At 42.8% G+C, this 11972-nt stretch overlaps 2 protein-coding genes and 1 pseudogene across 3 annotated transcripts; 2 read left to right on the forward strand and 1 right to left on the reverse strand.

Moving 5' to 3' along the window:
- Window positions 1-11972, forward strand: part of LOC132975123 (tubulin beta-1 chain-like) — a 543950-nt pseudogene that overhangs the window by 483130 nt on the left and 48848 nt on the right.
- ephx5 (epoxide hydrolase 5) lies at window positions 4-6997 on the reverse strand. Of its 2 annotated transcripts, none has more exons than XM_061039431.1 (10): window positions 6844-6997; window positions 6693-6749; window positions 6344-6557; window positions 5586-5766; window positions 5297-5506; window positions 3476-3605; window positions 2915-3126; window positions 2627-2735; window positions 2403-2528; window positions 4-884 (listed from the first exon to the last, which is right to left on the reverse strand). In XM_061039431.1, exons 2-10 carry the CDS (start codon window positions 6713-6715, stop codon window positions 683-685), a joined length of 1407 nt encoding a protein of 468 aa, XP_060895414.1. In that variant the 5' UTR covers window positions 6716-6749; window positions 6844-6997; the 3' UTR covers window positions 4-682. The 2 variants fall into 2 exon arrangements, with proteins under 2 accessions (XP_060895414.1, XP_060895415.1); XM_061039432.1 differs by having other exon boundaries at window positions 6693-6744; window positions 6844-6990.
- cst3 (cystatin C (amyloid angiopathy and cerebral hemorrhage)) lies at window positions 8126-11385 on the forward strand. The gene is made up of 3 exons (XM_061039443.1): window positions 8126-8401; window positions 10018-10128; window positions 11007-11385. The coding sequence occupies exons 1-3, from the start codon at window positions 8204-8206 to the stop codon at window positions 11082-11084; spliced, it is 387 nt and encodes a 128-aa protein (XP_060895426.1). The 5' UTR covers window positions 8126-8203; the 3' UTR covers window positions 11085-11385.

Here is an 11972-nt window from a genome sequence, read left to right on the forward strand (position 1 = left end):
TCAAAACTTTGTTCACATTCAAAGGCTGGTGTTATGTTGAGAAATGCATCCCTGCCAAGAGATGCATGCACCTCGTGGGAGTGTTTAAAAACGGTCTAAATCTTATTTCTGGGGGCAGATCTGTGATGAACTCAATGCTCTGCAGACTAACTAAAGATGACATGCAATCAGTGTTTGACTCTGAAGTGCCTTCAGAGGAAATTTAAGGGAGGATGCAAAATACAGCCGTGTAAAAATTGTGTCTGCCGAGGCGCTGATAGCCTAGCAGAGGCTAAAGTCCACATCCTAGCGGCCGTGCTATCTAATCTGACCTCGGCTCTTTGCTGCATGTCATCCCCCAACATCTCCTGTCTCACTTCAGCTATCCAACAAAGGCAAAAAATAACTTTTAAAAAAAGGGAAAAAAGATGTCTGTCATATGTTGCATTGTCCTGCGAGGTGCATGCATTTCTCTTCATAACACCGGTGTCATCTGGATTTGTTTGCATTTATTAAAAACGTACAAAAAGACTTTAGTAGTGCAGTTTTTTTAGTCGTGCAGTTTCGGATGCAGCCGATGTATTGTAGTGTTGAAACAATTACAGACGTGTGGATTGTGCAGCTGTGTCCCATTAGGAGTGATCAGAACAGTAAAGGACAGATGAACCATCATTAAACTGGTTCTATCAGCTCAGCATTAACTTCAGAACTCTTCCACTTTCCTGACAAACTGGACGATGTCGTCGGCCAGCAGCCGCGGCTCCTCAAAGGCAGCGAAGTGACCTCCTCGAGGCATGAAGGTGTACGAGTAGATGTTTCTATATCGTATCTCCGCCCACGATTTAGGGCAGTGCATCAGCTCCGCAGGGAAGGCAGCGAGTCCAGTGGGGACAAAAATCCCCGTCCTGCAACAAAAGATAACATTTAGACAGATTTTCATCATAAAAGGGTTTTCTGTCAGGAATTTCCAAGATGCCAGTTCCTTCCGGAAGAAATCTTGGAATCAGTTGAGGAAACGGCTTTATCTGTAGAAGTAAATTATGTCTGTAAACCTGACCTTAGTGGGAGTGCTGTGCATTCTGGGATTTGGTGTCTTTCATCCACATGAGCCAAAAAGACACTTTCTGCCTTTTCTTGGCCAAGAAGGCACCAACTTCAAAATGTATTTCACATTTCTACATATATGACCCAATGTCAACACAGATTCATGTTTCAACGGGTGAAGTGTCCCTTTAAGTCTACAGAGAGTCGATGCAGGATTTTTGAAACCAAATGTAAAACCCACACACAGACACATTCATCTTTGTTTTGCACCAGATTTCATGTCTGACTCAACGGCTTGGACTCCCAATTTAAAAAAATGTTTGCATATTTTGCAAGTTGCCTCATAAGTGTTGCTTTCCCTGACCCTGACTCTGCATTTGTCATCTTACTTAACGCTTTTCAAAACACTCGCATTCAGACCGAACAAGCTGAAGGAAACAAAAAGATTGAAACAATGTCACAAAAAGCAACATTCATCTGAAAAGGAGGGTTAGGGGGTTTAGGGTTCTGATCAGGGATTTGAATCATGGCAGGTCGGTACAGGCTCTGATGTGTTTGGTGAGGAAGTTCCAGAAGGTGGGGGGACCCAATGGACACTCTGACACCCTGCAAGTTTGGTGCTTTGACCCCGAGTCATGGAGGGAGGTAGTTGGCTTCAGAGGAAATGAGAAGAAGTGTGGGGGTGGAGGAGATCAGTGAGGTAGGAGGGGGCTGATTGCTGAGGTACAGAGAAGGACTTTGAACTGGATTCTTCGGGGGAACTTGGAGCCAGTGGAGGTTCTGGAGGACAGGGGTGATGTAGCTGCAGGAGTTTGTGAGTTATTGAGGACTTTGGGTGATGAACCATATCGAAGGCTGTCGCAGGAGTCAGTTCTGGATGTGACGAATGTGTGGATCAGTGTTTGGGCAGCAGAGAAGGAGAGCGATGGGCGGAGACGTGCTCTGTTTTTGAGATGGAAGAAGGCAGCTCTGGTGATATTACTGACATGAGAGGTTGTGGTCAAAAATGACTCCAAGGTTTAGAATGTGTGAAGATGATACAGGGTGGAGTGGAGAGAGATTTTGGGACCGATGGTTATCACATCTGATTTGTCACAGTTTAGTCGACACTTTAGTGGAAGTGTAGGATTAATAAAACCTTCACAGGTCGAAGGCTTATCTAAAGTTTAAGACCTCTCAGAAGTAAAAATATGACATTTTATGATCTTGAGTTTTAAAAAGTCTGATTGAAGGTCTTCAAAGGAACCTGGTTACAAAACAACTGTCAGGGTTAAGACAGTTTGAGCGTTATTTTCCACAACATTTGCATCGGGTAAATTGTCAAAACAAATTTTTTTCGAGTGAAGTGATTATACTGAATAATAAAAGTGAAGACGTACGTTGCATCCACTCTTTTGTTCATGTTGCTCTTGAAGTTCTCTTTGTAGAAGCGCATGGAGGACACGATGGAGCCCGTGGTCCAGTAGATCATGACGTTTGTCAAGAGGTCGTCCAGGCTGAATTTCCTGTACGAATGCATCAGTTTAAAAATAAATTACATCCAGTGACGGGTCATGTTACACCTCACTGAATCATCTCCATAGCACTGATTTTAGTCTCGAACCTCTCCAGCCCACCGTCCTGCAGGTCTCTGTTCCTCATGTCAGTCCAGGTGGAGAACTTCTCCAGGATGTACGCCGCCAAACCCACAGGAGAATCGTTCGCCCCACAGCCTGTGAACGCAGTTTAAAACGTCATTTAAGAGCTGAAATACAACACAGAGATCACAAAGTACTAACTCCAGCTGGATCATCTCCAGTGGTTACTTTTTGAATTCTCTGCACAACAGTTGAGTGTAAACGGTGTAAAAATTCAGATTATGAGAGTCTGTGGGTGGGCGTGTTTTCCCAACCTGCCGTGTCTGGTTTTGTAGCCTGGATGTGAAAGTAGCCGCTTTCCCTCAGCATTTCATACACGCTCTTCTCAAAGAAAGGGAACAGCCGGCGCACGTCTTCACGACTCAAGCCCACCAGGAAGGGTAGATACGGGCCAATCATGAGGGACAACAGCACTTTGAAGCCTCTATTCGACATCATCATGTTTAGGTGGAGTCCTTTCACACACCTGGTAGAGAAAAGAAACAACACGCTGTAAAGTCGACAGCAGAGTACGGGGTCATGTGACATTCAGAATCAAACATACTGGGTGAACATGTTGCTAGATTAAAGTTTTTATCATCATCCAAACATCCTGAAAGTGCTTCAGTCTGCAGGAATATATGGTGTCAGCAGTTGTTGGTTAGTTGTTGTGTACTTTTTCACACTGCAGCCACTGTTTCACAATGTGAGGAAATAAATGTCACAAGGCTCCTCCTGTGACACAAACAAGAGGGAGGGTGGAGACTCCCTCCGCAGTGATCAGCTGTTGGCATGTTGGTCTGCGAGGAGCTCGGCGTGTTTGTTTGTTGTCTTACTCGGGCTTCATCTGTGCCATGTTGGTGGTGATGAGGGAGCCCCAGTCTCCTCCCTGCAGGTAGAACTGGGGGAATCCTAAACGCTCCATCAGTGTCAGGAAAACTCGGGCGGCGGCGAGGCTGTTAAATCCTGGAAGAGCAAACGAAAAAAACAAAACAATAACACACACAAGAAAAAATAACACCAAAAATCGTGTCAAAAATACTGTCCCCGTGTTTTTCTTTGTCCTGTTTGCTCATTTACTTATTTTGTCCCTCTTTCTAATTCATTCATTTTATTTACTGACCCTTTTCCTTTTGTTTTGTTTTGTTTGTTTGTCAAAATCTGCTTGCAAAACTGTATCGTACCACAGTTCCCCTCTTGTTTTGTTTTTGTTATTGTGTGAGTGTGTGTATGCACGTTTTGGTGAATAAAAGTAAAAAAAAAAAAATCCTGGAAGAGACACAGGAAAAAAAAACATCTGTAGCTAAATCAGAGTACACGAGACTTCTAGTCCCAGAAGCTCCTTTTCAGAGGATTTGTCCCAGCCCGTTGTTGTTCCATGTTCCCACTAAATATCTGAAGATTAGGAAAATTAGTCTGCTGAGATGTTAAACACAAACATCCGTCTTAAACCAGTTTACACGGCTTCCACCCTGACCTTTCTTTCTTTATTTTTTTAATCAATGAAACTTGTCAAGGCTGCATGAGTCCCCTGCGTAAAGGAGGGGGGCTCTGCAAAGCTTATATCAAAATTCTACTTTAAAAAATGTATAACCCAGAGTTAACTTTCAAGTGTAAGAACAGCTGCTTCCTTAGCTCCGTCTGTTTGGTAAATACCAGAAAATAGTTGGCGTTGTTAAGGAACTAATTCCACCCATCAACAGGAACATGTAACAGGAGGGGCGCTGAATCATTTTCTGATGTTTGTTATTTTGTCCTTTTTTTGTCCTTCCTTTAAAGAGCATGTGACACCAGTTAATCCATCTTAATTTCATTAAAAACCAAGCTACATTTCAGCAGTTCTTATAATGCCTATCTGCAGCTTTAAAGAGAGTTCAAAAACTCCCACTGTGTTTTTAAATCATGTTGAAGTGCTGGCTTCTCTGACAACAATGCAGCAGCCAGTATGTCCTCCTTCTAACTTTAGATTCTGCTCCTGAATGCTCTGGATTTGTTTGGACCAGAGAAGGTAGGCGGTTTTAAGATGACCCCACACGGCCGTTTTGGACGCCCCTCAGTTTGTCAGATATGAGAGCAGTTATCAGGTCAACAGGTGTTGCAGCGATGGAAGCGGGCAAGAGAAGTGGTTCAGATAGAAGTGATTGTACCCGACCTAAAAAGCCTCTGCATGTTTCTAATAAGCTCCACGAGCAGAAACGTGCTCAAACTAGGATCAATATTGGAGATGCTTTTGAAAAATGGAGAGAGGTTAGAACACAGAAAGGTTTACAGACCCATGCAGAGCTGGATAAACACTGAAGCTTCAGAGTCCACCACATGGTGACCTGAGTGAGCATCCACTCTAGAGAGGGGGGGGGGGGGAGACAGCTCTCTATGATGTTTAGAATATAGACTGCAGTACCCATTTTAAACACTAGGGGGCAGAGCTACATACTGCTCCTTTAAAGTAGTCAACATTGGGTTAGTGAAGCCTCGAATCTGGCCACACAAACCTGATCGTTGGGGGGGCAAATCAGGGCAAATGTCAGGCTTATAATGTTCTAGTGTGTAGTCAGTCTTAGGGGTCAAAATAGTCTTCAGGAGTTCATCCATCAGTGGAGATGCAGTGAGAACCTGAAGTTCCAGTGGTGAACCTCATCTGTTCCAGGTTCACCTACCTTGTTTATGAGGAGCTTCTGAGAAACCATAGCCAGGGATGGACGGACATATGACCTCAAACACGACGCCGTCCCGCCTCTCTGTGAGAAGAGGCAGAATCCTGTAGAACTCGTAAAAGGAGCCGGGCCAGCCGTGGACGAGCATCAGAGGCAGCACCGTCTGATTCTCGCGGTGTGGCGGCCGAACATGAATAAAGTGCACGTCCACTCCTGCGAGAGAGAAAAAAAGCATTAGAGAGAAGAGCGACAGAAATCCAGATATCCTTATCCTCATGAGGGCTGCATGTACCTTCTATTTTAGTTTTGAAGTGTGGATACTTGTTCAGCACCGCCACCTGCTTGTTCCAGTCAAACTCGCGTCTCCAGTAAGAAACCACTTTCTTCAGGTGAGTGGAGTTGAAGCCGTAGTGGAAGCAGCTGTCCTCTAAAGGATCCGAGTAGCGTGTTCGGTCAATGCGCTCATGAAGGTCCTGTGGATTTAGAGAACAGGTAACTTTCTTTTTGCTCAAATATTATTTTTAGTGTAATTCAGCGTAAGCGCATGATGTCCATTTTTAAAAAGTACATGACAGTAGTTATCATCTCCTGGTTAAAAAATAAGCGACTGAAAAAGACAACGGATAGTGAAGATCTGAATGTATATAGAATGGACAGACACCTCGCCTCAAGTGAAGCCAAAAGATTAAGAGCTCCCCCTGCTGACTGGCTGCAGTATCGGTCATAAGCCCCGCCTCCTCTAAAGCAGTTTTCACACATGCCCTCGTGTGGACTGCCCCTGAAATCCTCCTGATCTGGTTGTTCACACATGCACCTCACAACGCTATACAACGCTATGCCCCTCCCACTCGCTCCAGGTGAATTCTCCTGATTATATCCTGCTGTGTTCTCACATCAGCTCACTCTGACTTACGGCAGGAAAAACTCTGGATAAAGTCGGAGTGAAAAAGGATGTCTGATCACACGTGCAGCTCATCCCGAAATGACGTCAGAGGGAAAATGGCAGCAGTAGTTTTATTCAATATGGCAAATTAATAAAGTTCAAAGGACCTTGATTTCTTCTTCTGAGGTTTCCACTTTAAATGGATAGATTTTATCATCCTCTGTCAGTGGTTTCTCTCCGGCTCCCCACCATCCTTCGCCGAGAGGAATCGTTTTCACTTGTCTTCTTTTGTGGACTATGTAGGCCAGAAGTCCCCCCGCTGCAACCGCTGAACCCACCAGCGCCTGCCTTTGGATCAGATCCAAGCCAAATAAAGCGTCTCTGCAAAAAGAATGACACAAAGAAGTAGATGATAGAAAAGTCATTGAAGGTGGCACCAGCTCTGATATCATTAGAAGTCATTGAAGGTGGATACATTTTGATTATTGGTGATTACAGATTGCCTAAGCTCCTTACTTTAACACCTGAAGTCTTTGCATAGTGAGGTCCAAAGGTGAAGTCTTTAAACCTGCACTGGGACAGAGTTCAGCAAACTTTCATTTCCCGCACAGCACTTAGAGAACTGCAGAACCGCGTTTAAACACAATAATCTAGTATTTCAACATACCTTGTTTGCCTCCTTTAAAAGGTGCCTGGAGATAATGTTTGGATTTCTTTTTTTTCTTTTGAACGGAGTGGGGAAGGTACGGATACGGGATTCACTGGTGTACAAAACGAGCACACTTTGCAGGTAAAACAAGCTGGTAAGGCAAAAAAAACAAAAAAAACCTTATCAGTTCCGCGTTCAGGGGGTGTCGGAAAAACGAGCTTCCGAATTAAACATTTTACATTCAGGTTGGCAAAGTTACAACAGAAGGACATTTTGGTGAACGACCAGCCGATTTGACGAAACTACTTTAACTGTGTAATGACTATCTAATGTCCAGATTTGTTCTCTTGCCTTTAGTCACTTGCACAGGTGTATGGAAAGTTCTTGATCACATATGAAGCAGAGACAAACCGTGATGATGATATGATGAGTTGTTATTTCCGAGATTATACTGTTGGTTGTCGTTCTTTTGTTATGTTAAATAGCCTACTTGTGTTATGTTGTGTTAAAGTAAGAACCGGATGTTCCCACCACCTATGCCCCCGTTTCCTGTTCACCTGTGACATATATACACTCAACCAACCACCTGACCAATTAACCCAAATGATCAATTATCACCACCTAGTGTCCGAATTAAGTAAATAAACAAACATATAAACAAAAGCCATTGAAATACAATACAAAAATACACACACACTAAATTGGCTCCTACAAACTGGCTCATTCATTATCTATAATATATTGATAGTTTGTAACAGTTAGTGCAAAGGGTTAACCAGGCTAAATACAAGTTACAAGTTACAAGTTACAAGTTATCTTTATTAGTCAAATGCACAACATAACAGGCAAAGCAGTCATATCTGGCAATGACATGTTTGTGTTCCAAGCTCTCCTTAACAATGCAAAAATAAAAAATAGTATAGAAGATTAGAGTAACAACGTACAGTGCAAGAACCAAAAGTTTAAATAAAACTAGAATATATGTACAGTATATATATGTAAATATGTATGTATAGAATATATATAAATGCTATATGCTATATAAAATAAATGCTAAGAAAAGACACAAGACTAGAAAAAAATAAAACCTATTGGAAGCATTGACGGGATGCATCAATTTGTACATTTGTAGATGAAGCCTAAATCTCATGAAAAGGCTTCAGATACACGGTCAGTTTCCTAACAAGTAACGGGAACTCTGTAAATTCCGAGGTACACCGGAATGCACCAACAGTTGTAAGAGCTTTGTGATTGGCTGACGGGATGCGCCACTCCCAGCGCACGTCCGACGGTCGTGACGTCGTCTTTGTTTATATAACAGGGAGGGCAGCGTCCAGTTGTTTTTCTTGTTTCTTGCCCAGCGGTCACGGAAATCACGATGTGGAAGGTTGTGCTCCCTCTTCTTGCGGCGGTTTTCTCCGTCGGTTCGGTGGGTTTGATCGGCGGACCGACCGATATAAGTGCCTCCAATGAGGGGGCTGTGAACGCCCTGAACTTCGCGGTGATCGAACACAACAGGCAGAGTAACGGGATGTTCCTCACCAAGCCGCAGGAGGTCATCAAGGTCCAGAGACAGGTCAGAGTCCAGACTGGATTAGTGGACGTTAACAGGCTTTGTTGTGGTCTAGTGTAGAGAGACAGTCCAGATATTAATCTGTCTGCGGTTTGTTTTCATTACAGTAACATTAGGCCTGTGAACAGCTGTGTCATGGGAGTTAAAACACCACAGGGGGTCATTCCTTTGTCTTTTTAAGGGTTGAAGTTGACAGAGAGTTTACAAGAGTTTACATTTAGACAATGTAGATAACACACTTTCATACAAGCTAAATAGTAGAACTATTCCCGCGCGTCATCGCTTATTTATATTAATATTTATATAATATTTACATAAACAAAGCAATAAAAACTCACACATACCTCGTAGGCTGCTTATTATCTAAGAGGGGCTAATCCTTCTTTACTCTCCTTAAAGTCCCTGTAAACCAAAAATATATATATGTTTTTTAGTTTTTTTATACAAAAGAAGAATGTGTTATTAACCACCAGGCCAAATTTCAGCAATGAAAAAAACGTATAAGTTTATAAAATTAAGCTTCAAAATCATGAAAAATGTTGCTGGTCTCTCTCCTCTGGGATGCTGTGGGCGTGTCCACGGAATGCGCCGAAGCCACGCCCGCTCGCGGAGATCTCTCTTTTTATGTTTGTTAGCTTCTTTAGTTTCATTCCGCTCTTCATCCTGTTGTTGTGTCACGTCTGTCAAGGTGCGTCGGCAAAACTGCTACGTGCGGAACAATCAATAATAATTAGTTCCGCCTCAATGACTGCAGAACAGATAATAATAATACAATAATTATCTGTTACAGTAATAAAAGGTTGGACAAACAAAAACTAAACATGAGAGGCAGGTACATGGTTTGTTTTTCTCGCAACAAGGGGAGGTGACAAACTATTTAAAAGACGCTGACTGCAGCTGTTTCTCTCTTAATAACCACTGATTCTACTCTCTCCTCTTTGGGAACAGCTCTGCACAAAGTTATATGCACATATGTGAGCTAACCGCAACTAACGCCAGATCCAGTGTTACCAGATCAGAGAGAAACAAGCAACCAGCTATATGGAAACAAGCCCAAAACAAGCGAGCTGGCTCCTCAAAGAAATAAAATGAAGCCCAACAGGTGACCTAACCAACCTCTAAAACAGAGGCCACTTGATAACAGTATATATATATATATATATATATATATATATATATAGATCGGACGGGCGGGCTAACCAAGGAAACAGGGTTGTGGACGGATCCTGCAAAAGGACAAAGTAACTGTCGCGATTGTGTTTTGCTTTATTGTGGAGAGTTGGGAGTGAATAGAGGTTCATACAGGGAGCAAAGAAAGCCCAAACAAGCAACTTTACAGAAAAACAAGCCCAAAGCCGCTTATAACAAGCGGACCTGGCAACACTGGCCAGATCTATACTTCTGGGACCAAACTACTAGCCTACACATATTCTACAGTCTTAGTCTTGTTTTTGCTGATCCGTGTGCGCAGCGGTTATCAAGACGTTGTCGTCTGAACTGGGAAATGTTTTGAAACCCTTGATTCCATTGGCTGCTGTATTAAATTGGTCTTTATACGTGTGTTGCTACTGAGGTAATCCTTAATCTGTATTTCTGTGACCACTCTCATCTCCTTCCAGATGGTCGCTGGCTTCTTGTACATAATAACTGTGAAAATGGCAAAGACCCCCTGCAGGAAGAGCGCTGCAACTGAACTGTGCGCCATCCACGAGGACCCAGCAAAGGCTCAGGTACAGTCTTCATAAAAAGGACTACAACCTCGGAAAAAATCCACTTTTAAGTCAACCAATGTAGACAAATATCATACCATAAAACCATTTTCTATCATTGGCTCTGGCATTCCCAGCCCAGTGATAGTCCCTTTAATTTAAAGAGGACATATTCTCCCCCTCCTCCACCTTTTCAAACAGTCCCCCTCCTCCACCTTTTCAAACAGTCCCCTCCTCCACCTTTTCAAACAGTCCCCTCCTCCACCTTTTCAAACAGTCCCCCTGTGGTCTAAATGAAACATCTGTGCTGTGCTTTGGTCAAAATATAACATGAATCAAGCACCAGAGGAGGTTTGTGACCCTGTATAAACCAGCTCTCTCAGAACGCTCCGTTTTGGTGTGTGTGTCTCTTTAAATGCAATGACCCCGCCCCCTGAGTTTTCCCCGTAGACATCACTCCTCTGTAGAGAGAATAAAAATGGCCGACCTGCACAAAAGTTTTACTCTAGTCTGGGGGTGGAGTCCATGGGTGGAGATAGCAGGGGAGGGGAGGGATTTTTTTTTACCAGAATCCCACTGTGTTGTTTCAGGGATGCAAGACACTGCTATTAGATTGTGAAACAAGAGTATGCCCCCCCCCCCCCCCCCCCCCCCTTGAAACCGTCAGGCTTTTTAATTTGGGTTACCGTGGAGACAAGCTGGCACCAAACAGAGTGAAGGGAAGAGTTCAGGCATGTTTACTGAGGTGAAGAGGTTTAAACAAATAGTCAAGTCCAAAAACTCCCCTCAAAGCAAACACACTTCTGTTTATCTTTGACCATGAAATGTTCTGTAGCAGAAGAGGTTTTCTTCTGGGATGTGTTTATAAAAATGTGTCCACTGTGCTTTGTCTTTCTCAGGCTTATCAGTGCACCTTCAAAGTGTGGGATAAACCGTGGACCGGCGAGATCAAACTGACGGAGCAGACGTGCACTTAAGAGACCTGCGTGGGGGGAAAGAGAGTCGCAGCGCTTTGCACCTTCACCACGAGTAACATTTCCTGTGGATAAAGCAATACCACAGTATTAACTTTCCAATCTGCTGCCTATGCTTTGTAACTGTTTTACTAGGTTGCAGACGCCAGATTATTCTGTGCACTGAGGCGATGTAGAGGAACTTTTAGAGTAGCACTTTTTTGTTTTATAATCACAAAAACAATCAAATAATTTAGATAAGCATCCTTAAAACCCCCACTGTGTTTTTAAATGAAATAAAATTTTAGCAGCATGTTTACTTCCATCAATGTGTCCATGTGGTCAATCAATGTGAGTTCTGTTTTGCATTTTATTCTTTGTGCAGAGGTCAAGAGTCTCTCTACAAAATGATGAGAAAAGTCCATCCTCTCCGTCTTCTGCCACTCTGGTGTTAACCTTTTTTAAGGAATGAATTATACTCAGGTCAAACAATAAATGTGAGTTTAGGTGGCTGGGTAAAGTAAAGTGTTTCCCTTAAATGGGATGAGGATGTAGGATGTTATCAGATCTGCGGCCTGTTCTGCTGAATAGCTTCCTGTGATCTGATGGAAAGGATCTTTACATAAAATATTCACATCAGATAAGAACCAAATCATCAGATACATATATACAACAGATGTAAAAAATACAGATATGATATCAAGAGTATGGGCCAGACCTTGGTAATACTACTTCATATTCACTGTATTAAAGCTGTTAATGAAACCTAACAAAATAAACCTTCAGCCGGTACATTGTTTATTTATATACGATCATGTTTAATGTCTGAAACCACTTACATTGGGTTGGTGTCAGAAAAAATGCTGACCCTGCATTTTTTTAAAAACATTTTCAGAGGTAAATATTCTCAGT

Source organism: Labrus mixtus, chromosome 6 (genome assembly GCF_963584025.1).
Source record: "Labrus mixtus chromosome 6, fLabMix1.1, whole genome shotgun sequence".
Lineage (NCBI taxonomy): Eukaryota > Metazoa > Chordata > Actinopteri > Labriformes > Labridae > Labrus > Labrus mixtus.

Coding starts and splice junctions, on each gene's coding strand:
- ephx5 (XM_061039431.1), bottom strand. CDS start 6,715: ATGCAAAGACTTCAGGTGTTAAA. Junction 6,558..6,692: donor CAAAGACTTCAGGTGTTAAA/GTAAGGAGCTTA, acceptor TTCTTTTTGCAG/AGACGCTTTATTTGGCTTGG. Junction 5,767..6,343: donor CCTCAGAAGAAGAAATCAAG/GTCCTTTGAACT, acceptor CTAAATCCACAG/GACCTTCATGAGCGCATTGA.
- cst3 (XM_061039443.1), top strand. CDS start 8,204: ATGTGGAAGGTTGTGCTCCCTCTTCTTGCGGCGGTTTTCTCCGTCGGT. Junction 8,402..10,017: donor TCATCAAGGTCCAGAGACAG/GTCAGAGTCCAG, acceptor ATCTCCTTCCAG/ATGGTCGCTGGCTTCTTGTA. Junction 10,129..11,006: donor AGGACCCAGCAAAGGCTCAG/GTACAGTCTTCA, acceptor TGTCTTTCTCAG/GCTTATCAGTGCACCTTCAA.